General features: G+C 55.1%; 1 protein-coding gene and 1 long non-coding RNA gene across 7 annotated transcripts in view; both read right to left on the minus strand.

Annotated features, from left to right (window-relative positions):
* Window positions 1-522: 522 nt before the first annotated feature.
* LOC118665665 lies at window positions 523-5630 on the minus strand. Its single transcript, XR_004970730.1, has 3 exons — window positions 5225-5630; window positions 4769-4875; window positions 523-1773 (listed from the first exon to the last, which is right to left on the minus strand). It is a non-coding gene; the product is annotated as an uncharacterized LOC118665665 (long non-coding RNA).
* Window positions 5631-19005: 13375 nt separating this feature from the next.
* ZNF277 (zinc finger protein 277) overlaps window positions 19006-25283 on the minus strand; it is a 42545-nt gene continuing 36267 nt past the window's right edge. For 3 of the 6 annotated variants that reach the window (XR_004970770.1, XR_004970768.1, XR_004970771.1), the window contains 4 exons: window positions 24505-24572; window positions 23357-23453; window positions 21627-23088; window positions 20541-20647 (listed from right to left, as the gene is read on the minus strand). Coding sequence is in view for 2 of the 6 variants with exons in the window: in XM_036327287.1 (XP_036183180.1) it covers window positions 19098-19281; window positions 20473-20647; window positions 21627-21669; window positions 23357-23453; window positions 24505-24572 (567 nt within the window). In the remaining 4 variants the exon portion in view is untranslated. Of the gene's footprint in view, window positions 19282-20472; window positions 20648-21626; window positions 23089-23356; window positions 23454-24504; window positions 24573-25283 lie in introns of those variants that run through there. The other 3 variants (XM_036327287.1, XR_004970769.1, XM_036327288.1) reach the window with 3 other exon arrangements.

Consider the following 25283-nt stretch of genomic DNA (forward strand, 5'->3'; position numbering starts at 1 on the left):
GGCTCGGGTTGGCCTTAGTCACTAAGAGGAAGTGCTGAGTCACCCTGCCCCTGGCCCCGCCGAGGGTGGGGACTGAAGTCCTCGCGGGCAGGCCTCCAGCAGAGCAGGCCCAGCGGGTCCATCCCGTCCACCCCGGCTCCTGACCCACCAGCAGCCGACCTCTCTGGCGCCTATTCACGCCCTCGTCCCTCGCCACTGACCCGACTGGCCGTTTCCCCTCTGGGCACCAGCCCCGGCCTGGACTCCTGAGCCGCACTCTTCCCCCCCCTGGGCGCCCCCTGCGAACCAGGCCCCGAGCAGGCGCAGGTGCTCCCGTCCCCCTGGCACAGCGCCCGGGTCCTCCTCTCAGCTGAGTGACGCCAGGAGGGAGCCAGGGGAGAGGGCAGGACATGGGTGCAGTGCAGCAAACACTTGGGTGCATTTCTTTTTTAAACATGTTTTTATTGATTCCAGAGAGGGAGGGAGAGGGAGAGGGAGAGAGAAACATCAACAATGAGAGAGAGTCATTGATCAGCTGCCTCCTGCAGGCCCCACACGGGGGATCAGGCCCACAACCTGGGCCTGTGCCCATGACCAGAATCGAACCCTGACCTCCTGGTTCATAGGTCGACGCTCAACCAGCCGGGCATGTTTTCCAGATCAATGGAGCTCAAGCACTCGGACCCGTGGTCCCAGGGCCTCCATCTACTCGCTGTTACAGTCGTCCCCATGGGAACAGTCCGCCGGGGACCTGCCGACCTGCTCTGCGCTGCGGGACGAAGGCTCACCCAGCTTTCCCCCAGGGCTCTGCGTGGGGCCTAGGGACAGGGCTGTGTGTGTGACCTAGGGACAGGGCTGTGCGTGTGACCTAGGGACAGGGCTGTGCGTGTGACCTAGGGACAGGGCTGTGCGTGTGACCTAGGGACAGGGCTGTGCGTGTGACCTAGGGACAGGGCTGTGTGTGTGACCTAGGGACAGGGCTGTGTGTGTGACCTAGGGACAGGGCTCTGCGTGTGACTTAGGGAGCAGGTGGCACTCTGTGGGCGAAGCCTCGGGGACGCCTGTCACCATCTTGGCTTCCTGGGCGCCTGTCTTGGCAACAAGGCCGGAGGTGGGGTGCACACACCGCTGCAGCCCCACGGGCCCTGTAATCCGCTTCCTGTGTCTTGGTTGTGAAATGCCCGCGGTCAGAAAAGCCTTCCCGGGCTCCCTTCCTCTGCCACCCTGACCGCAGCCCCGGCAGCGACAGCAGGTGGCCAGGCTGCAGGTCTGCCGGCAGCCACCCCTCTCCACTTCCTTCCCTCTGGGCTCCAATCTCGATTGCTCCCTTCACCGCCGGCGTTGCAAGCCCCCCTTGCCCTGGCGGGCATCCTCCACGCTGACCGGGCTGCAGGGGCGAGAGCTGCCCGCCTCGGTGCCCCTCGCACATGCAACCCTCCCGCAGGGCCGCAGAGGAGGGGCCTCCCCCGGGAGCGGGCCTGTGATAGCAGATGCTCTGCTCCCTGGGGTCCCGCGGGCAGGGCGCTCTGGGACCCGCCCCCACCTCCGGCCGGCTCTTCTTGGCCAACAATTTAAGGGACTTGCCACCTGCTCGCCAGGTGCTGAAGCCTGACGTCAGCTTTGTGATAAGAGCAAGTCCGCACTTTTCCTTCTTCCCATATTCGCTTGCGGGTTTTTTTCAGGCCGGTCTGTGTTCACATTCATTCTCCTGGTGGTGAATGGAACGAATGGACACAACTTCCTCTATTTAGTGTGACTTCTGTTGGGAGTTGTTTTGCAGAAACAGGCGGAGACCTGGAAGGAGAAGGGACCATTGTTTCCTGATACTAAAAGTACTGAGCCATCATTTTACAAGACAGGGAAAGCCCAGGTGCGTCTAGTCACCGAGATAAAAAGCCCAGTGATCTTGCCACCTCACGGCATGGGCATGACCACCAGCCATGTTTTCCTACATTTCCCGCAGGCACAGTGATGTTATGTTTATCAAGGGCGCCCTTCAGCGAAGAGCTGGCTACAGGTGTGCATGCCTGTGAGCGAGCATTTCCAACAGCTTGGAAGATAGGTGCTGCCGAAGTGGGCACTGGGTCCCACGAAGGGGAGTTCGTCACTAGTCTGAGCAAAGGTTGAAATCCACGTGTCACTCCCAGGCCCTCGCCAGGTGACTCAGTCAAGCATCATCCTGATTCACCAAGATTAAGGGTTCAATCCTGGTCAGGGCACATACAGGAATCAACCAATGAAGGCATAAATAAGTGGAACAAGAAACTGATGTTTCTCTCTCCCTCTCTCCCTCCCCCTGCCTCTAAAATCAATAAATAAAATTTTTAAAAAAGTGGTTTCCAAGCTGAAGCCTGGTAGTGGATTTTATGGAGAAATGAAATGAGAGAGGAATGACACAGGCTCAGTGCTATTTTTTTAAAATATGTTTTTACTAGAGGCCCAGTGCACGAATTCATGCACAGGTGGGGTCCCTTGGCCTGGCTGGCAATCGAGGCCTATCAGAGGGCCGGCCAGCCTGGGGGAGGGAGGGGCCACAGGAGGTTGGCCAGCCAGCACCCCTGATCGGGGGCCATGGGGGTCCGGCCAACTGAGGGGAGGGGCTTGGGGGGAGGAGCCGTGGGAGGTTGGCTGTAGGAGTGCACTGACCACCAGGGGGAAGCTCCTGCGTTAACCGTCTGTCCCCTGTTGGTCAGTGCGCATCATAGTGACTAGTGTACCGGTCATTCTGGTGGTTTGGTCTTAACAGTTGCTTAGGCTTTTATATATATGGGTTGATTTCAGAGCGGAAGGGAGAGGAGAGAGAGAAACATCAATGAAGAGAGAGAATCATGGATTGGCTGCCTCCTGCACGCCCCACACTGGGGATCGAGCCACAACCCAGACATGTGCCCTGACCAGAAATCAAACCCTGACCTCCTGGTTTGTAGGTTGATGCTCAAACACTGAGCCACACCTACTGGGCCTGGTCGACGCTATTGTTAGTTTGAGTCAGGTCTGTCCAGTTTATTGCTAAATCCGACCTACTGAAATTTCATCTGTGCACAGCCACCCTTAAAGAGAGATTTACTCTTCCATGAATCCAAAATACCACTGCTTGCCATGTAAGTGTGCTAGAAAGAAACAGGGATAGATGGGGAGGCAGAGAGAGCGAGAGAGAGAGAGCGTGAGTGCTCTATGCGTATCGTTTGTCTGTCTCTCTACCCAACCTTTGGTTTGAGTCTTATTTTTAGCGAGTTCCTCTTTTCCTTTATTTTTTTAAACAACTGCTCTGTGTTCTCTTTTATATAAGTCCCCGTTGATGACTATTTGGATTGTTTATAAACTTTTGCTCTTACAAATAATATCACAATAAATACTGTACAATGTTTTGATTTTCAAGAGATTCTTACGCGTAGAATCGCTAAGTCAACAGGTGCATGAAAGGTTACTTTATTAGTTAACTAGATCAGGCTAGGCCGGCCAGGGGGGAGGGGCCGTGGGCGGTTGGTGGGCCGGCCTCACCCCCTGGTTGAACTCCCGGTCGAGGGGACAATTTGCATATTAGCCTTTTATTATATAGGATTTATTATATAGGATTCCAAAGTACGCCCCCTAGAGGCTGCCCGCTCTGCTCGCCCACACTTAGGGTGGTCCATGCCTCCCCAACAGAAGATATTCCCCATTGGATGGATGAGCAATCAGACTTTGAAATACTTGCTAGTTCACTTCTCTCTTAGTCTAAGCAGCAGCGAGTGCCTTCTCAGGTGTGTGAGGGCCATTTTACATTCTTTAAATGTCTACTTCTTTATTCACTTTTGCGCGTTCACTTTCCTTATGCACTTTAGAATCCACTCTGCTGGCTCCCGAAAAATAAATAAGAAACGGCCAGGCCTCCTGTGATGGCAGTAAACGTGCCCATCACCTTGAGGGGCAGGGGAGGAGGGGCCTCCCGTGGCTGAGCTGAGGGCCGAGGACACACGTCCTCCCGTGTGTCAGGTTCCCCGGGGCTGCCCGGGGCTGGCTGCTTGTGGTTTTTCTTTGTGTCGTTGGGAGAAACCACAACAGGATGCAGCTGAACGGGGTGGAGAGAAGCCCTGGCCACGCGGACTGGTTTTTAAATTTATCACCCCACACCGCGCTGTCACTCCTGCTGCGGGGGGTCACACCACCTGGCCTGGTACAGCCCCGGCCCGGCCCCAGCCCAGCCCCAGCCCCTGCCCGAGCCCCAGCCCCAGCCCGGCCCGGCCCAGCCCCTTCCCCAGCCCGCCCCAGCCCCAGCCCAGCCCCAGCCCCAGCCCCAGCCCCAGCCCCAGCCCCAGCCCCAGCCCCAGCCCAGCCCCACCCTGCGAAGCGCCACTGCACCCTCTCTCCTCCCAGCCAGCCAGTGACCTCGTCTCGGCCTCGTGTAGAAACAACACAGAACCAAGGCCCGGAGAGAACGTCTGCAGTTCCCCATGAGACAGAGCGTCCGCTGCCTCAGTCCTAACCTAGGCCCGGCCCTCCCTCTGGGAAAAGTACAAATTAATGGAGAGCCGGCCGGCTGGTGTGGCTCAGGGGCGGAGCCTTGTTGACCTATGAACCAGGGGCTCAGATTCGATTAACGGTCAGGGCACAGGCCTGGGTTGCAGGCTCGATCCCCAGTAGGGGGCGTGCAGGAGGCGGCCGGTCAGTGATTCTCTCTCATCATTGATGTTTCTATCTATCTCTCCCTCTCCCTTCCTCTCTGAAATCAATAAAAAAATGTTTAAAAAAATAATATAAACTCATCAATTATTTGAAAAAAATTAAAGAGGGAGAGAGAAGTTCGTACCTTCAAAATAGCTCGGAGACAATCACACTGATCTCACTTGAGATGGAAAAGGGAGCGTGGAAATCTGAGAGCGCAGTTGGTCCCGAGCCGACCTCAGACGCGGGGAACTACACGGACGAGAGGAGAGCACGCGGGGTCTCAGCAGCAGGAGCAGGGGACACGGGCTAAGAGGGGGAGCTGGTCCACTCTCCTCCACGGCCCCCAGGGTGGGGCTGACGGTACCCAGGGCGTGTGCTCCATCGTGGCCACTGCAAGGGGAACGGCGGGGGCCTGGGAAAGTGGGGTCCCAGCCAGACGAGGCCCCTCATCTGCTGTGAAGGTCTAGGGGGGTGCGAGGGCTGGACTCCATGCTGAGGCCTCCGCTGGCCCCCGTCCATGGGGTTGGAGGCCCACAGAATGGACAACAAGGGCAAGCAAGGCAAACACCAAGCAATAACCCAGGCAGAAGGCACTTACCAAACCACCTTGCATGTACCGGCCGACACATCTACTGAAGTCCGCAGCGGAGACACGGTCAGAACAGAGTGTGAGGAGGTGCTGGCAATGGGTGGGGGGTGAACACAGGGGATGTGTGAGACAGGCCCGGCCCCAGGAGCCGGTCACCAGGTCACGGAACATTGATGAGAAGCAGGGTCTAAAGCTAGATGGTTACCTGGGGCAGAAAGGTGGTGGGGGAAGGGAGAAACTTTACCCTTGAGGGTCTCCCGCTGGCCTCACAACCACCTCCACCTGAGACAGAGCTGATCCCACAACCACCTCCACCTGAGACAGAACCTTCTGGTCCCACAACCGCCTCCACCTGAGACAGAACCTTCTGGTCCCACAACCACCTCCACCTGAGACAGAGCTGATCCCACAACCACTTCCATCTGAGGCAGAGGAACAAGAGAAAACAACCAGATTCAATTACTGATGTGCAGATGGGAGCCCCACACACGAGAGAGTCAGAGACCGCACGCATGAGAGGTTCAGAGACACAAAAGGAAGATGAGGTACCTATGGCCTTCCGAGCTGAGGATGAGGTAAGACCCCTCGGGGCTGCAGGGGGTCGGGGGGGGGGGAATCCCTCTCAGAATGATGGAAGAGCAGACTGCTCAGTAATTGGGTGTTTGCCCTGCCCTAGAGAGAGGTGATAAAGAGGTGTTTCTGGCGATAGCTCTAATGGGCAAAGCCCCGGATTTAAACTCTTTGAAGGGAGGGGTCTGCAGAGTCCCAGTTGCCTTCAGCTCGGAATCATTTGTACACCAAGGTGGCCCGTCTTGGGGAGGCCTGTTCCGAACCCCTTCGATTGTGAAGGAGGCTTTTGCCAAATGGCCCTGAAAATGAGTAGAACGGGACAGGGCGTCCACTGGTGACCTGTTTCCTAGGAAGGTCTCAGCTTAGCCAGCAGGGGGCAAGAGAGCCCAGAGACCACGCCTTGGTGCACGGGCCTGGGGAAGCTTGAGACAGGAGGTCTGCACAACGAACACCCAAAGCAGTGGCACATGTGGCTCTTTCGATAGAATTGATTCAAAGCCGCATGTCTAAAGCAGAGACCGAGGACTGTCAACATTGCAACCAAGTCCTGCTTTTCTATAAAAAGTCAGAATTTCTTCAAATGGTACATGCATTTCTTTACAGATCCCTAAATACTTGACAGAAATATGGGGAAATGTTGGGATCATGTAACCTCACAGTTTCAGGAACACTTTTATTTGAAGATCCCACAGAAATAAAGTCTCTGAAACTTTAACAAGCACATACAGCTGTGATTAATTTATACATCCCAGAAATAGGTTTCGTTGGAGAATGTGATGTTATTGGAAATAGAACATGCAATGACCTTTGACAAATGGACCAACAAATACCAAAATGTTGTTTATTGGAAACTGACATGTACTCAGTCTGCAGGTAAGTGAGCTGGAGGTGGGGAGGCTGAGAGGAGGAACTGCCCTTTCCTGCCGGGAGAGGCAAGAGCAGGCTCAGATGCCAGCAAAACCCTGTGGCCACTGGCCCTGGGTTCCTCCAGGGTCCTCCCTTCATGCTGCCCCCCCCCCCCGAATTGCAGATGGTATACTGTATTTTTCTGTGTATAAGACACTATTTTTTTTCTAAAATCATGAGACTGAAAATTGAGGGGAGCCTTATATACAAAGAAGTCAGCCGAGGAGGGAGTCGGCTGCCCACACCTTGTCAAACAGGCTTCCTCCAATCACGCGCCTTATTGTCACTGACGTCAGCTGATGCCGTGATTGGAGGTGGAGGTGGAGAGAGCACAGATGCAACAGAAACCAGAGCGTTCTGAGCCCATAAAGACGTCAAAAAATAAAAAGATAAATACCAGTAAGCGGTTGTCTTACTCTGCAAAATTCAAACTGAATGTAATCAGCTGTGCAGAGAGCATGGCCACAGAGCTGCAGAGAGACGATTTGGTGTGTGATCAGACAGTGGAGAAAACGGGAAGAACAGCTCCTTAAGATGCCGATAAAGAAGAGGGCCCTAAGAGGAAAACCAGCAAAATGTGTAAGATATTGATTTCTTAGTTTTGGGTTGGAAAAGTGGGGAGCATCCTATACATGGGGCATCTTATACACAGAAAAATATGGTACTTGCTGTCAAATGAAGCTTCAAGCCCACAGCCTCGGGTCTGGATAGAGAAATTGCAGCCAGGTTCCTCCAGGACAAACTCTGCTGTTCACACACTTCATTGGGGGTGGGGGGTGGCACCGATATGAAGCATGTTGGGCTGGAAGTCCAGAACCAGGGTCTCCTGCAGCTTCGGCACTTATCAGGGAAGAAACTATTTCCCCAGCTGACATGCTCTTCTACTCACTGGTTGGCACTAGATCACGTTTATTTCTCACAGTTCTGGAGGCTGGGACGTTTAAGAACAAGGTGCCAGCAGAAATCCTCAACAAAACACTCGCCAACCAAATTCAACAGCAGGGTCCAAGGATCATTCACCAAGTGGGATGGAGCCCTGGGATGCAAGGATGGTTCAACTGCACAGATAACCGCGTTAACACAGGTGAGGATACAAATCACATGACCATCTCAATGAGTGCAGAAAAGCGTTTCTGTTATAAGGGCACTAATCCCCTTTATGAGGGCTGCACCCCTGACCTAAGTCCCTCTCAAGGCCCCACGTTAAATACCGCCACACTGGGCACTAGGGCTTCACGTATGGATTTGGGGGCGGGGCAGGGCATACAGACGTTCAGCACCTACCCAGGAGCTCTCACATATTCCGTGTTCTGCTCCGTTGCTTAGCTTATCGTGTTCCTCTTGCCCCTCTGTTGGGAGAAGTCTCTGTGTTGAACATGCAGCCAGATTATTCCCAGGGAGGTGATCGGAGACGTTTCCTGGGGAAGATTTTCTTGGCACACAAGCAAAATGTGCCCTGTGTTTCCGCAGCGGCCGGACAGGGGGCAGCACGGAGCCGCTCCCTCCTTTGTGGGGCCAGAACTGTCCCCTTGGTCAAATGCATCTCTTCCTTCTGAAACGCACCACACAGCTCATTCTGGGCTTTTCTCTGCTCAAGAGGTTAGGCAGCCGTGGGCAAACTACGGCCCGGGGGCCAGATCTGGCCTGTTTGAAATGAATAAAACTATTGGGAAAAAAAAGGACCGTACCCTTTTATGTAATGATGTTTACTTTGAATTTATATTAGTTCACAAAAACACTCCATCCATGCTTTTGTTCCGGCCCTCCGGTCCAGTTTAAGAACCCACTGTGGCCCTCGAGTCAAAAAGTTTGCCCACCCCTGGGTTAGAGCCACAAGCTCAGACAAAGGGATTTTAACCTCACGCTGACCAAATGCCATCCCTGTTGCACATAAAGCACGGGTGTGTGTGTTTCCAAACAGAGGAGAGACTTGCCCCTGGGAGTGAAGTCCCGTTTGTAACTCGTCCAAAACCTCTAGCCGACAAGCAGCTGCTTCGATCCCCCGGAAGCCTGTCCGTGCCCTCCCACCTCCCCGAGGGCACCCGAGGGAGTGGGCTGCACGCTTGGGCGACCTATTTTTAACTTTAGGTGGTGGTTTTTTCCTCCTTGTGAAAAACTTGATGCTGAATAAGGGTCCTTGTTTTCAGAAGTTGCTTATCTCACAAAGCCCGGCTGTTGTGCCTCCTGTCAGACCAGGCGGAGCTGTGCCAGAGGTCACCTTCGCTAGCGCGGAGCTTTAAAAAGAACACCCAGAACCGACCAGGACGCGGCTGGACTTTCAAGGTCACGGAACGAGAGGAAAAGAGTGGCTCTGGGTTCCGGCAGCGACAGGCCACCCAGAGCGCTCGGGGCAGAGCTCCGCGCACCATCGGAACAGAGCAGCCAGGGCGGCGGCTACAGACCCGTTGCTGAGACGAGGCTGATGCCTACGGATAAGAGTCCTCTCCCCACGGGGAGCAAGACATTCCCCGAAGGAGTGACTCAGGAGCAGCCAGACGCAGCAGCATGTGGACGGGTCACCGAGTTCAGGATGTGAGCAGGTAGGCAAAGCATATGCATGCATCCGGGACGGTGGGGTGCCCCCCAGTCACCCCGCGTCCTCCTCAGTCCGACCAGCTGCTCCTGATTTCAGCAAGAGCTCACATGCACCTCCGTCTTCACAAACCTGTTCCACAAGCCCGGGGTCACAGAACAGAGAAGCAGGTCCCCGCCTACCACCCTCGTGACCGGATGGCAAGGGCTCTGTCACAGGCGGCCGCTGCCCGCCCACCTCGGGCTCCGCCGCCGGCCGCTCACACACACCTGTGGCCCTCGGCGTGGGTTCTGGCTGTGACTGAGCACAGACCCGCCGTCCCCGCCTCCCTGGGGGCTCCGGGGCACGATGACCACCACCAGGGTCATGGTCCCTTCCGCTGTCGTGTTTTAATCATCTGTCGTGGTGACGAGTTTACACGGACCCACTGAGCACCCTCCTCACGGGCACATGGTGCAAGGCAGCAGGTGAGCGGAGATGGGATCCATCGCAGAGGGAGCGAACGACCGGGAGAGAGAGCACTCGTCATACATGGCATTTACTGAGAGCGTGGTATGTGCCAGGCCCCGCTCCAGCATTAAAAAAAAAAAGTTCTTATTGATTTCAGAGAGAGAGGAAGGGAGAGGGGGAGAGAGAGAGAAACATCAATGATGAGAGAGAGTCAGCCATGGGCTGCCTCCTGCACGCCCCCTTCTGGGGGTCAGCCTGCAACCCAGGCACGTGGCCTGACTGGGAGTCCAGCCCTGAGCCGCGCCGCAGGGCGCCCTGCTAGCATTTTAGTCACACGCTTCATCTCGCTCTTCAGCCCCGTGAGATGAGAGGCCTGGCACCTGCCCTGCCTAAGGCACGGGTCGGGGAGGGGGGGGGGTGAGGGACTGTTCCCAAGCCAAACAGCTCGGAAGGGCTGCCTCCTGGAGTCATCTGCACAGTAACACCCCAATTCCACGCCCCCCACAAGGGCACTGCCGGGACACAACGCATCTGCTCTCATGGCTGCGATTCTAACATTTCCCCCAACACCCGCCCCTCCTGCCAAGCAGTTAGCGTTTGGAAGCAGCTTCACAGAGCCGGGTGGGTCTGATTTCATGACAATCGAGGATGAGTGTAAGGTTTGCAGCTAACATTTCTGCACATGCACTGTTCTGCTTGACATCTTTTTTTGAGAGAGAGAGGAAGAGGGAGAGAGAAACATCCAAGTGAGAAGGAGGGGGAGACACATCCATGTGAGAGTGCAGCATCGATGGGCCGCCTCCTGCACCCCCCTACTGTCCGGGGCATTGGCCCTGCCCCGAGACTCAAACCAGCAACCTTTCTGTGCCCAGGACAGTGCCCAGCCAATGGAGTCACACGGCCAGGGCCTGCTCGCTGTCTTAAAGCGGCCGCTGAAACTGTGTCTTAGGAGTGGGTCTCTGATTTTTCTCTGGAGGATCAATGGAAGTCCAGATGTGGCCGCTATGGGTGGGATGTGGTTGAGTTCATTGTTCAATTTCCTCCAAGGATAACTACATACTTTTCCTGCCGTATGACGCCCCCACTTCATGGCTGGTATCAACACTGGCTACAGTGACACCAATACTGGCCCCGCTCCTGGCTCTGCCCCCGGAGGCCTCAGCCCTCCCTCTGTCCCGTGACCCAGTGTGGGCGGGGGCAGGGGGGTTGGCACTGTTTCAAGTCAACTGGGGCAAGTTACAGTGAAGAACCACATTTCCCGAACACCCAACGGGGCCTAGAGACCAGGCCTGGAGGTCAGGGTGCCGCACCCGGCAGAGGCAAGGTCGAGGTCGGAGAGAAGCCGATCCTTGGCTGACCTTGCTTCGGTGGGGCCAAGGGCCAGAGAAAACGGACAAGGATTATTTTTGTCTCAAATGTTCCCTTACAACGACAAAGCACAATATTATAATGAATGATGATGCTCAACATTTGTTTACTGTGGTTTAAAAAGTAACTTAAACTTGACCATCTAGGCATGAAGTGTACAATCCTGTTGACTAAATGCACCGCATTGTGCAACCATCTCTAGAACTTTCCATCTTGCAAAACGGAAACTCTACACCCACTTAACCCTCCCCCCTCCTCTCCCAAGCCCTGGCAACCACTGGCACTGCGTGTCTTGGAGTCTAACCCCTCGGGGACCTCATGGAAGCAGAATCGCGCAGGACCTGTCTGTGCGACTGGCTTACTTCACGTAGCGGGACGTGCCCGAGGTGCATCCACGAGGTAGCATCTGCTGCATTCCGGCCCCTGAGAGGCGGCGTTCAACAGGGACTTACTTTGCCTTCTCTTCACTGAACATCTCTGCTAGCACAGCCTCCCCCAGAGCCTGTCCTTCCCCCGCCTGCAGGAAACCCATCCGTCCTTCAGGGTTCCATGCCTGCCTGTTGTTTAAAGGGACTTCAGGGAAAAGCTGTGGCTGAGTATTTCCCTGGGTCCTGGGGGCAGACGTGTCATGTCAGGGCCCTGCTACACCAGAGCCCTGTCCTGGGGCCCAGGGACAAGGGTCCTCGTGTTCTTTCAGAAACATGTTTTCTGCCCAGCCGGCCGGCGTGGCTCAGTGGTTGAGCGTCGACCTGTGAACCAGGCGGTCATGGTTCGATTCCCGGTCAGGGCACAGGCCCTGGGTTTTGGGCTCGATCCTCAATAGGGAGTGAACAGGAGGCAGCCAATCAGTGATTCTCTCTCATCATTGGTGTTTCTCTCTCTCTCTCCCTTCCTCTCTGAAATTAATTAAAATATATATTAACAACAACAACAAAAAGGAAACTTCTGTTTTCTGTGTTTGTGAAACGCAGGTGTCTGAAGCACAGAGCTCTGGACGGGACACCACCTTGCCAGGGCCCGAGGTCGGCGCTGACACTGGGAGAGGGCGCAGGGGGCTGACCGAGGGAGGGGAACACCTGGTGGCCACAGGCTGCCAGCTGCTCTGGCTGCACCTGCCCACAGCTGGCCCAGCCTGTGGGAGAGCCAGGAGAGCAGGCACCTGGCAGAAATGGTGGTTAAAGGAATCCTTGCTGAATGGATGAGCCCAGCCAACCCAACCATCCCCTGCATTCTCGGGGAGTGTGAAGGCAGGTATTGGCCAAGGCAAGTAGAATTTTCAAGACAAATAACCAGCGAGGAGGCGCTGCTGAGAGAGAGAGAGAGCGCGCCGAGGTCGGCGGAGGAATCGCTGAGTGTTTGGCCGGGCAGGATGTGAAGGAAGGTGTGTGAAGGAAGCTAGCCCAGGCCAGGAAAAGAGCCCGGGAATGACAGGCACGGTCCCTGGAGCACACAGCAGTTTGTGCGGCGCAGGCCCGAGGGCAGGGTTTGCAGTCCGAGGGGCATTGCCAAATCCTCAGGGGTGTGCATCCTGATAACGGGGCAGCGTTACCCCTCAACCCAGGGCAGCTCTGGACCTGCCCCGAGAGAGCTTAAAGGCAAGAGCGGGAAAGGTCCCACCGATTCCACATGCCTAACCATGTGCAGAACAGAGCGCATCACTGAAGGAGGGCAACGGCATCAAACCTTCAAAAACGTAACTCTCACAGCGTCCAACATCTGCTCACAACTGGCCATGAACACAGGGAGGCAAGAACGATCATTTATAACCTGGGGACACGCTGACTGAACAACAGACCAGAACCAGAAATGAAAAGCACGGTGGCATCAGCAGAAATGTTGACATGGTTATTATAAATATGTTACATATTCCAGAAGGTAGAAGAAAACATGGCGGTGAGGAGGAGAGAGATGGAAGATATCCAAAGGCCACGATATACTCAACTCCTGGGGCCCAGGAGCAGTGCGGTCGGAGGGTAGAGTTGACCAGGAACCAAAGTGGCACGCCCACTGCCCAACGCCTGCCACCACTTCATCATCTTAGAATTACTCGTTTGAGTAAATGGGCTGGGTTACAGGACAAGTCACCACTTCTGCTGAACAGAGCTGCCACCCCGCTGTGCCGTTTGGCTAAGATCGCACCTGCGGGGCTAATAGCCTTTGTGTGAGTGCGTGCCAAAACCAGCAAAATCTCTGACTCAAAATTCTTCTGCGTGCCAACCCTAATTTTTTGAGAACATGTTATGCCTACTTGATATTTCTCAGAGGTGTAAGTATGTGAAGAACCTTAAAGAAATAATAAAATTCATTCGAGCGACAAAAATACAGTACATAATGATGAAAAATACATTTATTTTTTAATGTATACATGTACACTGATAGTCCGACAGAAAACTTTATGACTCCGTTTGATATTATCAGTGGGACTTTTGCTGCTGCATCACTGATGACAGAGATTTATGTCAGGTTTATATTTCGTGACCTTCAGAGATATGCACGAGCTACTACTTTCATCCGTCAGGCTACTCTTATTATGAGACTTAACAAAATTCATCACTGAGAACAAAGATTCACAAGCGTATGTGGATGAAAACATGGAGAGTAACGCTGTTGCAAAGTTTTTTAAACAGAAAAAATTTTCTGGAATGGCATTCCAAGTCCTCAATAGTTCCTTTTCGACTCTTCTCTCTGGTACTCCTGTCTCTAATCGCTTTTTTTCAATGTTTTCCAAGTCAACTCTAAGGTCAATAAATTTCTGCTTCCAAATTGAGCTACTCTGAAATTCAATCAACTGCATTTCAAAGTCAGCCATGTCTCCATGAAAACATTTGTAAGTTTAGCTCCTCCAGTTTCATGCTGTCTGGAAACCTCATGAATTTTGCTGTCTCTTCCAGTTCTCTGAATTTCGCAAATCTTGAGAAGAACTGCTCAATAGTTGACTCGATGATGTTTAAAAACAGCTTTTGAAGGCTTTGACAGTCTTTTCTGTCATCTTTTGGGAGGTCTTTGATGTGCCTCTTGAGGTTTGGGAAATATCGAAATCTCTCACCATCCACATCCCTCTTAAAGACTTCCAGTTTCTTTTCAAAAGCCTTTATGTAACCAAACATAACATCAAGTGTCTTGCCAGTTTCTTGTAATTTAACATTTAAGTCATTCAAATGTTCACAAAAATTGTAAATGGAAGATTATAAGAGAGGGTTTCGCGTGCCAGCAAAAGTTACTGGCGTGCCATGTCTGGCACACGTGCCAGGGGTTGCCCACCCCTGGCCTAGGCCCTAGGGCCCGGGGGACTGAATAATCACATAGGCTAATCGCACAGTGAGCTCCTGCTGGCTGAGTCCTCATGTCTGGGCCGAGGCAGGAGGAGAGCAGGAACTAAAATAACACCGCAGGGCGCTGGACGCTCCAGCGCCACTGTCACTCACAGCTTCACTCGTTTCTCAAGCAAACCGTGCGTACTGGATGCTGTTTTTATTACGTCCCCTGCACTGGCTACGCTCTTGGCCGTGTGTCTAGGACAGGGTTCGGCAAGGGGACTTGGCCCCGGGATAGTCACTGATCCCTTAAGCCACGAAATGCCGACGTAAACGGTAAACAGATCACCATGAGGAAATCCCACCCCCTACCGCCTTCCCAGCCTGCTGTGCTGGACTTTGGAACTGTTTCTAGGCCACATTGCTGAATACTTTTTTGTTGTTGCTTTGCTCTGGCTTAATGAGCCCAATTCTCTGGGCCAACGACTACCTTGCCTACCAGCCCCATAAACAACATCGGTGGTATTGTTATGGAAAAGGCGGCCGGGCGGCCTAGTGGTGAGTGCCTGCGGAGTTTTCATCTCCCGCAGAAATGTACGGCCCATTCAGCTCGCAGGCCTCCTAGAGCCAGAAGCACCGGGCGGGTTCCTTCTGTCCAGAAGTGGAGGTGCAGCCTGGGACACGGGTGGCAGCAGCGTGTGAATGGCTCCCGTGAATCACAGATGCTCCAGGAGTTTAATCACGGGAGGCAGGGCTCGCTTCGAGAAGCCGGCGGAACAGCGAGGCTGTGCTGTGCTGGGATGTGGGCCCATGAGCTCTGCGGACTCGGTGTGGGGAGATGTGTGCCAGCTGATCGGGGGGGGGTCCTCCCGAGCTGAGCTAAGCACCTGCTGGATCCTTGCTGCCACGTGCCCTGACCGGGAACCGAACTGGCGACCTCCTGGTGCATGGCTGATGCACAACCAGCTGAGCCACCGGCTGGATGGCGCTCCCACTTCCGACTGTGCTCCCCACAGAGGGACTGGTCATCCACAGCGACTTCTGCTCAGCTCTCAGGAGGGGGTGGCATTTGTCAGGTGTGGTGTACAGGGGAGGGGGGAGGGGCTCCCGCTCATAGCCTCAAGCACACCACCTCCTCTATTAGGAGGCCCGAGGGCCTCTACGCACGAAGTCTGTGCTGACTTTCTGTGACCTTGTTTAATCAGAAGAAGCTTCATTATCACGGGAGTGGGGAGGGGTGTCTGTATTTCTGCGAATTGGGGATTGTCTGAGGTTCCTCCATCTGCAGCTGCATGGCGTGCACAGGGGCGTCTGTACCTGGCCCCACACCCACCTGCGACCAGAGGACGCCCTGGCACTGGAACATCCAGACGCGGGCCGTTCCCTTCACATCGGTTTCTCCAGAAGCACCTGCTGCTGTGATTCAAAACCTTAAAAAAAGCCGAAACCGGTTTGGCTCAGTGGATAGAGTGTTGGCCTGCGGACTGAAAGGTCCCAGGTTCGATTCCCATCAAGGGCATGTACCTGGGTTGCGGGCACATACCCAGTGGGAGATGTGCGGGAGGCAGCTGATTGATGTTTCTCTCCCATCGATGTTTCTAACTCTCTGTCTCTCTCCCTTCCTCTCTGTAAAAAATCAATAAAATATATTAAAAAAAAAAAAAAAAACCTTAAAAAAACAACCCAAAAAACCCAACCACCCCACCCCATTCTGCCTGGCCAGTGTGGGTCAGTGGTTGAGCATTGACCTATGAACCAAGAGGTCAAGGTTAGATTCCAGTCAGGGCACATGCCCAGGTTGTGGGCTCCATCCCCAGTAGGGGGCGTGCAGGAGGCAGTGGATCGATGATTCTCTTCATTGATGTTTCTATCTCTCTCCTCCCTCTCCCTTCCTCTCTGAAATCAATAAAAATATATTTTAAAAAAACCCATTCCATCCAGTATTGAATACAGTTTCAATCAAGGCTTTAGTGAAAGTAGGTAAAATGAGCACCATCGACAAGAACAACAATGCCAGGGACTGAGGGTGAAGGAAGGAGGGGCGACAAATGTCGCCAGAATGGCTTTTTAACTCTCCTGCCGATTCAAGGAACTGGCTATGCTTCTCCTGCCTGGTTAAGAGATATTCCCGAGGTGATCAAGGAGGAAACCTGTTTTTCTTTTCTCCAGTTAGGCGGAGGACACGCACTCTTACCCTGCTGCAAAGGACACGCTTCCTAGGAGCACACCGGGCAACATCCCCCGGCGGCCTCCAGGGGGCGCTGCTGGGCTCCTCCTGCGACTGAGGAGAGAGCCCTCCAAGGCGGTCTCAGTAGAGGCTCCTCTGCAGGGAGCTGATCAGATAACGACCCCCAGGGAGAGCCAGCTGACTCCCGAAGCTGCTCACGACCCCCAAGGCTCTACAGCTTTCCCAGCCCCACAAGCAGCTTCACTAACTTGTGAAGTTATCAATGACGCTAACAAGCCGTTCAATAACACATGCTCGCTTCTACCTTGACAAATAAACTTTCTTTTTAAAAAATTTATTTTTATTGATTTCAGAGAAGGGAGAGGGAGATTGAAACAGTAATGATGAGAGAGCATCATTGATTGGCTGCCTCCTGCATGCCGCACCCTGGGGATCGAGCCCACAGCCCGGGCCTGTGCCTTGACCAGGAATCTAACCGTGACCTCCTGGTTCATAGGTCAATGCTCAACCTCTGAACCACACGGGCCAAGCTGAAGTTTTTTTTTTTTTTAAATTTATTTTTTGCTGTTAGAGAGAAAAGGAGAGAGAGCAGCTTTTGTTCGTTGTTCCACTTGTTGGTGCTGTCGTTGGTGACTCCTTCTGGGCAGTGAGGCAGGTGTGGGAGGGGCTGCCTTGCTGAAGGTAAGACATCAATTTATTTTTGCTTCTGCTGTGTACCACACCATATTCTTTTGATCTCCCAATGTTTCCAAATGATGACAATACCCAAATCACAGCTGACGGTGATTAGATTTTCATTTACTGCTCACACTGTATCCAAGCCAACTGAGTGAGAATGTCCTCACAAATCTGTGTTTTGTAGTCTGGTTTCCGAAGCCCCAAAGGACCCAGCTCCCCTTGAATCCTAGACACTGAGTTAACGCTGTATGTTTCCGTTTCAATTAGCATTCTTACGGCGCCATTCAGTCTTGCAAATTGCTGTCAGCGGGGGACTGACCGCTGTGCTCCCCAGCATATCAGGCACAAGACGTGAGAGTTCCACTGTGGCTCCTGGGGTGGTGCTGCAGCTGCTGTCACCCGCAGCTCCCCCATCGGGGAGACTCCAGGGCGGCGGGGGGTGGGGGTGGGGGACGCCTCTGCTGGCCAAGCACACCAAGGCTGCGCCGGGCCCCCGTTGGAGGAAGTGGGTGGTGTATTAGCCCTGCATATAAATCACCAACAACTGGAAATTGACTCCAACATCACAACATGTACTACAGACCTTACCAAGTTTTGCCAGTTGTCCCTCTAATACTTTTTACACATAAGAAAAACCTTTAAAAATTGTTTTTTATTAATTTTTAGAGAGAGGAAGGGATAGGGCTAGAGAGCTAGAAACATGGGTGAGCTGCCTCCTGCACGCCCCCTGCTGGAGAGCAAGCCTGCAACTAGGGCATGTGCCCTGACTGGAACTGGACTGGCGACCTCTTGGTTCATGGGTCAAAGTTTAACCACTGAGCCACACCAGCCGGGCGAAAACCCTTTTTTCTTGGTCCAGGATCCAATCGCAGGTCGCAGGTGTGGTGCCTCTTTAGTCAGGAACGTAGCTGCTTCTGCTTTTCCCTGGCCTGGACTTAGAACGAAGGCCAATTGTTTCTAGCCTGTACCTGCCCCGGCGTGGGCTGCTGTTCCCTTCTATTCGCATTAACGTTTTTGGGAGGATCCCCGAAAGCGATGCTTCCTCCGCCCGCCTCACCGCATCTCATCAGGAGGCACAGAGCACCTGTCTCACAGCCGACACCCCTGGAAAAGTCACTGTGAGTAGGGAAACCGGAAACTGTGTGATTGTTAGTTCTGTGAGGTCACGATGGAATGTGGTTACACCTTAGAAAATGGCACTTGTCCGTGAATGATGTGGATATATTGCAGGGAAAGTGAACTTATTTGGCTTCACATCCATTTCTAGGGAGTTTGCAACTCCAGGCAGAAGGCATAACGGTGACATGGTCACTCTTGGCTGTTCTGAAACAGTGCCCATCTGTGTGCCACCTGGCTTGGCCCGGCTCCTTGCCTCCGCGGCTCCGCCTTGGGCCTCCGCCCTCCAGGTTGCCCAGCGCAGGCATGAAGCATGTGTGGTCAAAACTGTGACTTCCTGGACGAAGGGAGAGGGGTGGGGGTGGAATTGGGGGGAAGGCGCTGAAGACAGTGGCTGAAACCTGGCTTATAAATAATCTGAACATTTCATTTATTTTTAAAATATATTTTTATTGATTTCAGAGAGGAAGGGAGAGGGAGACAGAAACATCCATGATGAGAATCACTGATTGGCTGCCTCCTGCGCACCCCCGACTGGGGAGCAAGCCCGCCGGCCCACAAGCCAGGCATGCGCCCTGACCGAGAATTGAACCATGACCTCCTGGTTCACAGGTTGAGGCCCAACCACTGAGCCATACGGCCAGGCGAACATTTTATTTCTTTGTGATGTGCATGTCCTATCACAGACAATTGGTCTAATGAAATGAGACCAGGTGCGCTGGTTACATAGTAAAACTTTAGAGTAAAAGATCATTTTTCAGTTTATTTTGGCTAGGACGCATCCCTGGCTGGGGCTCCGGTTCACACTCCCGGCTCGTGTCAGCCCTCCCAGCCCCGTGGCAGCAGCTGGTTCAGGACGCTGCTCTGCCTCAGCGCCTGGAGCTGGGACGTGTCCTCACTGATGACGGTGACGCCCCTGCTCTGCCCCGGGGCCGACAGGTCGCCCTCGCTGTCGGACAGCGTGCACAGCAGGCCGTCGTTCTCGTAGGTGGGGAAGTAGTACCTGCAACACCACAGACAGGCCTCACAGACTGCACCTCACCCAGAGACCGTCCAGGCCGCGCGGCTCCATGGGTTTCCTCGCCACAATCTCAACAGCACAGGCTGTGAGGGAGACCCTTCTGAGGGACTCAGCCTGACCCTTCCTGCCGCACGTCTTGCTAGGGTCCTCGCTGGTTTTCTACATAAAGACAAGCTCACTGGCCAGAGGCCACCCCTCCACCTTGGGCCGCCGGCCAGGCAGCGCCTCCCGCTCCGAGGCTGAAGCTGACATCCCTCCTCCCTCCTCAAAGGCCCCGCTCTCCCCAACTGGGCAGCAGCCTTCAAATACAGCTCCTCCCTCACACTCCATCGCTAAGATCTGATGAGAACAATGGCTTTCCCTGTTTCTTCCCCAGCCTAACCATCACTGGTTCCTTCATTCTAGGAGATGATAATCTATAATAACAAAAGCGTTATATGCTAATTAGACCGGACAGCCGGATGACCTTCCAGACAAAGCCGGGGCTGCGAGGGCTGAGCCTTACACAAATTTTGTGCATTGGGCCTCTAGTCTATATATATACAAGCCTAAGCAACCGTCTGACCGTTAGCCATGACATGCAATGACCACCAGGGGGCAGATGCTCTGATCTGTAGCTATGATGTGCACTGACCACCAGGGGGTAGACGCTCAATGCAGGAACTGCCGAGCTGCAGTGACTTGGCAGCTGCAGTTCTCGGGTGATGCACCCGGAACCAGAGAGGAGGGAGCCCAATTCCGGGGTGTGTCACCCAAGAGCTGCCCTCTTGCAATCTGGGACCCCTTGGGGGATGTTGGAGAGCTGGTTTCAGCTGGATCCTTGCAGGCCAGGCCGAGAGATCCCACTGGTGCACGAATCCGGGCACCGGGCCTCTAGTAATAACAACAACAGAGCTCTATGGACATTTGCGGGTCATGCTGGGTCCTTGTCTGGACACACCTGTGGTCAGTTCTGGGGCACCTCAGAATGAGAATTACAGGAACAAGGCACCTGGTCAACACACACCTGGGATTTGTGGGAAAGCCAAAGCCTTTGTGTTAAGGAGGAAAACCTGTCCTAGAGCTTCCTGGCTAGAGTTCTGGGGGATCTGATGGAACATCCCCGGGAATAGAGGGACCTCCACACAGCCGGAACCCCACAGCCTCTCAGGCCACCCCATTGCGGTTACTCACTCGGGCTGGTCCCAGGTCCTCCTGTCGGGGAGCAGGGCCGCGTGCTTGGCCTCCGCCAGGTGGGCCCCCAGGTCGGCCCTGGATGGAAACCTGGTGCAGCAGCCATAGCATCGGCCTTGGTGAACCTGCCGTCGGATGAAGTTGACCAGCTTCACTTGCTCATAGAAATTCAGTCCTGAGGGAGGCAAGTGCAGAGTCACCCATGCACTCGTATATACTGTTAACACAGGCCCGTCTATAGCACACACACCTGTCTATAACACAGGCACATCTGTAACACACACGTGCCTACAACACACATACTTGTCTATAACACAGGCCCGTCTGTAACACACGTGTCTGTAACGCATGTGTCTATAACATACAAGTGTCTATAACACAGGCACGTCTATAACATACACGTGTCTATAACACAGGCACGTGTCTGTAACACACGTGTCTGTAACGCATGTGTCTATAACATACAAGTGTCTATAACACACGTCTATAACATACACATGTCTATAACACAGGCACGTGTCTGTAACACACGTGTCTGTAACGCATGTGTCTATAACATACAAGTGTCTATAACATACAAGTGTCTATAACACAGGCACGTCTATAACATACACGTGTCTATAACACAGGCACGTGTCTGTAACACACATACACGTGTCTACAGAAGCACCAAAGCACAGTCACACCCGGAGGCAGGAGGGAGGCTGCTGTGCGCGAGGCGAGCTTTTCATGGTCTGGACCCAACAGCAAGCCCTACTGTGTGTTTAATGCCTGAATCTTTCTGTCACGGTGACCCCGAGAACCAGGCCCGGGCGCTTCTATGAGGGCGAGTCCAGCTGCACCCCAGCAGCACGAGGTGTCTTGTGTGCGTCGCCCACGCCCTGTCCCGTTCGCCCAGCAGGCCGGCAGCTGGACTGGGACCGCTGCTCGGCCTCTGGCAGACAGTGACCATTACCCTGGGTCCCATTAGAAGCTGTCACATACGCGGGCAAGGAGAAGGGACCACCTGAGGCCAAACCCTGGCTGTGAACACGGAGTTCCGGCAGCGGGGGGACCATGTGCGGGGACGAGGTGGCCGTGCGCCTGCCGTCATGACCACGGAACCAGCGTGTTCACGGCCGGCCGGCAGCGGCGCAGCGCTGAGTCTGACTCACCGAGCTCTGCCTTCGTTCTGAGGAGGTCAAATCCGTGCGCCTCCTGGAAGAAGGGATGGGGAGAGCTGAGCAGGGAGGTCCTCGATCTTCCAGCCGGTTCACAGGAGCCTCACACCGAGGCCCTGTCTCAGCGCATTGTCCTCGGCGTCTGACGTCTTGACATCCGGCTACTCCCCGACTCCACACAAGCCCGCCAATCAGATGAACCCCTCACCCGCCCGTCCTGCAGTCTCCGCAGTTCACTACGTGGGACGCAGTGTGCGAGGGAGACGCGGCCTTGCGTCCCACGTCGGGATAGAGCTGTGGACACGGGCTCTTCTCCACGCAGAGGTGCTGTGACACGCTCTGCTCTTCCCTCCATGCTGTCCCTGACAAGCCGGCCAGCTTCTCCTTACACACTCTTCCCGTAAAGCACTTAAAACGCTTCACGGCGCAGACGCTTATTTTATTCTATTCCGTCCCTGTCATGTTCATCGGGGTAAACGGTTGAACTTACAAGCGCACAGAGTAAAGGCCACCTCACCCTGATCATCCAGGGGCCCACAGGCAGGACGATGGGGCTCCCTGACAGTCGTCACCGGAAGGGACTGAGCAGAGGGTGGGGGCTCGGGTCAAAGAGGCTGCAGGGAGGACCCCCACACAGGGCGGGACACAGCTGCTTCCAGTTCTAACATGTCGGACATTGTGAATTACATGTGCACGGACACCAGTGCACACAGGGACCAGTGCACATGGGGACCAGCGCACAAGGGGACCTGTACACATGGGATCTGTACACACGGGATCTGTGCACACGGGGACCAGCACACACAGGATCTGTACACATGGGGACCAGCGCACATGGGGATCTGTACACACGGAGACCAGTGCACACGGGGATCTGAGCACATGGGGACCAGTGCACACGGGACCAGTGCACACAGGACCTGTGCACACGGGACTAGTGCACATGGGGATCTGAGCACACGGGGACCAGTGCACACAGAAAACCTGTGCACATGGGACCTGTGTACACGGGGATCTGTGGATTTGTGCACATGGGGAACAGTGCACACAGAAAACCTGTGCACATGGGACCAGTGCACACAGGACCTGTGCTCATGGGACCTGTGCACACAGGGATGAGTGTACACACTGCTGGCGGCTGGTGCAGAGAAGCTGCCGTCTGCTGCATCTGTGTGCGCCCGTGCCCTTCCTGGACCCGCCCTGTCCTCACTGTGCTGAGTAGTCTTTGACCAGGGAGCAGTGAGGGGGGACAGGCAGTGGAGTTTCCCGTGGCACAGGTGGGCACAGGTGGGCAGGGGCATGTCCGAAATTGCACGGCCGCGCAGTCAGCCCTCAGCCCCGAGTCCAGCCACAGTGCTGTCCCGAGGCACGGCTGCCCTCTCTCAGGGGGTGTCAGGAGGGTCCTCCCCAACATGTCCTGGGTGGAAACAGGCTCAGAACCGCTCGCTTCGAGCTTCTTTATAAAGAAGAGAACACACACACTGGGGATCTCTGCTCTTCTCTCCAAATCCTTTCCCCGAGGAGCTGCAAGACCACACCTGGGCCTGTCCCCTCCCCACCCCACCCTCCATGCCCCCAGGCCGTGGGCATGAGGGCGTGGCCTGCCTTCCACTTCCCCACACTCCGGAGTGGAAGGTGCTCCAGGAACAAGGGTGTAACCTGGCGAGGCCTCGGTGTGGTCGCCTCCTCCGCGGAGCAGAACAGGATGAAATGAGCCGTCTCACCTCCATGTGGGCACACAGCTGCTCCGTCGTTTCCGCTTGCTTTTCACAGAACAGACACACGGCGGAGACGGGGCACTCCTCCCAGTCCGACCAGTCCCTGTGCCCAGCAGAGAAGGCAGACCCCTTCGTTAGGGCCCATGGTGTATCTCCCCCATCCCCTGGAAGCCGCCCGTCTCTCCGCTGTTTTGGGGAGACTGTCTACACATCAATGCGGCTGATGCAGCCTCCGGCACGCAGAGCAGCCCCAGGAAGCAGCATGAGAGCCGAGCACCTGCTCCTCCGAGCAGCGACTTCCTAGGGCCCTGCCTGCCTCCGGGAGGCCCGTGTCACGGCTTCACGGCGGAGGACACATGTGGGGGTGCGGGGGACACGTGTGGGGGTGCGCTCATAAACACACCGCTGGGTGCATGCGCCCTGCTGGGTAGGTTTCCGCATGACAAATGGTGTGCATTGAAAAAGCAAACTGTACCTCGTACTGGAAATAGTGATCGTTTGAAGTGGTGCAAGTTGGTAGATGGAGAACTCAAAAAGCATATCCCCCCAACCCCGTTTTTACCATTTCCTCCTCTCCTTGCATTCATTTTTTGAAATACTGCCAACCTCTTGTCACTCCTAAACCAGGACATCCAGCTCAGCCCCGAGGGAGGGAAACGGCCGAAGGGCACTGATGGGAGCGGGGGTGGGGGTGGGGGGCGTTGGGGGACACAGGACCCTTCCAGGCTGAGGGCCCGCAGCTTGGACTTCCCGCCGGCAGCGTGTGTGTCCTCGGGGTCACCACTGGGCTGAGCAGGCGACCGTGAGCCAGTCATCTCCCCAGCCCGGAGCTCAAAGCCCACGCCCCGCCCCCCCCTGGGGCCACGAGCCAGCCAGGCCCTGGGACAGCACCTCTGAGTGACACCTGGCCAGCGTGTGCAGCCTGCGTGCGGGTCAGCAGCCTCATGACCACGCCCCGCTTGGCGGGACACCAGCAGTGCAGCGGCTTTAGGGAGAGTCCTGCTGAGCCCAGTTCTTGCCGCACCACATGCAAGGCTGCCTGGCTGAGAAGGTGTCCCTCCTTCCTCCTGTCGTCCCAGGGGGCATGTGAGACCAACTAGAGAACCGTCCCAGCTCCCCAAACACCACCCGTCAGCAGCGACCCCGAGTCTTACTCTTCCTGCTGCTCCAGCAGCTCCCGGTCATCTTCCGACTGAACCTCTTCCCAGGATTTTCCCAGTTCCTTTGTAGGAGAAACAGGGATTAGAGGGGGGGGGAGGGGGGCAGGGGAGGGTAGGAAGAGAAGGCGGACAGACTCGGCAGCAAACCCACACGCAGCGTCCCACACACACTGCGGGGGTCCCACCGGCTCTCAGCACAGGAAGGATGTGTCCCCAAGGCTTTCAGCGTCCTTTCTTGTTGGAGCAGCAGCAGGCCCTCTCACGGTCTCTTCTCTTAGACGGAAGTAAATCCGTGTTTCTCAACCCTGGATGCACGTGAGACCCCCTGTGGTCGGTTTCCTAGGCAGGACGGCCCTTCCCCGACCCAGTAAATCCTCCGCCCTTCCCCGTCCCTGTGAACCCTCCGCCCTTCCCCGTCCCTGTGAACCCTCCGTCCTTCCCCGTCCCTGTAAACCCTCCGTCCTTCCCCGTCCCTGTAAACCCTCCGTCCTTCCCCGTCCCTGTAAACCCCCATCCTTCCCCGTCCCTGTAAACCCTCCGTCCTTCCCCGTCCCATAAACCCTCCGCCCTTCCCCGTCCCTGTGAACCCTCCATCCTTCCCTGTCCCATAAACCCTCCGTCCTTCCCCGTCCCTGTGAACCCTCCGCTCTTCCCCGTCCCTGTGAACCCTCCGTCCGTCCCTGTGAACCCTCCGTCCTTCCCCGTCCCTGTGAACCCTCCGCCCTTCCCGTCCCTGTGACCCTCCGTCCTTCCCCGTCCCTATGAACCCTCTG

Source organism: Myotis myotis, unplaced genomic scaffold, assembly GCF_014108235.1.
Source record: "Myotis myotis isolate mMyoMyo1 unplaced genomic scaffold, mMyoMyo1.p scaffold_m19_p_11, whole genome shotgun sequence".
Taxonomy (NCBI): Eukaryota; Metazoa; Chordata; class Mammalia; order Chiroptera; family Vespertilionidae; genus Myotis; species Myotis myotis.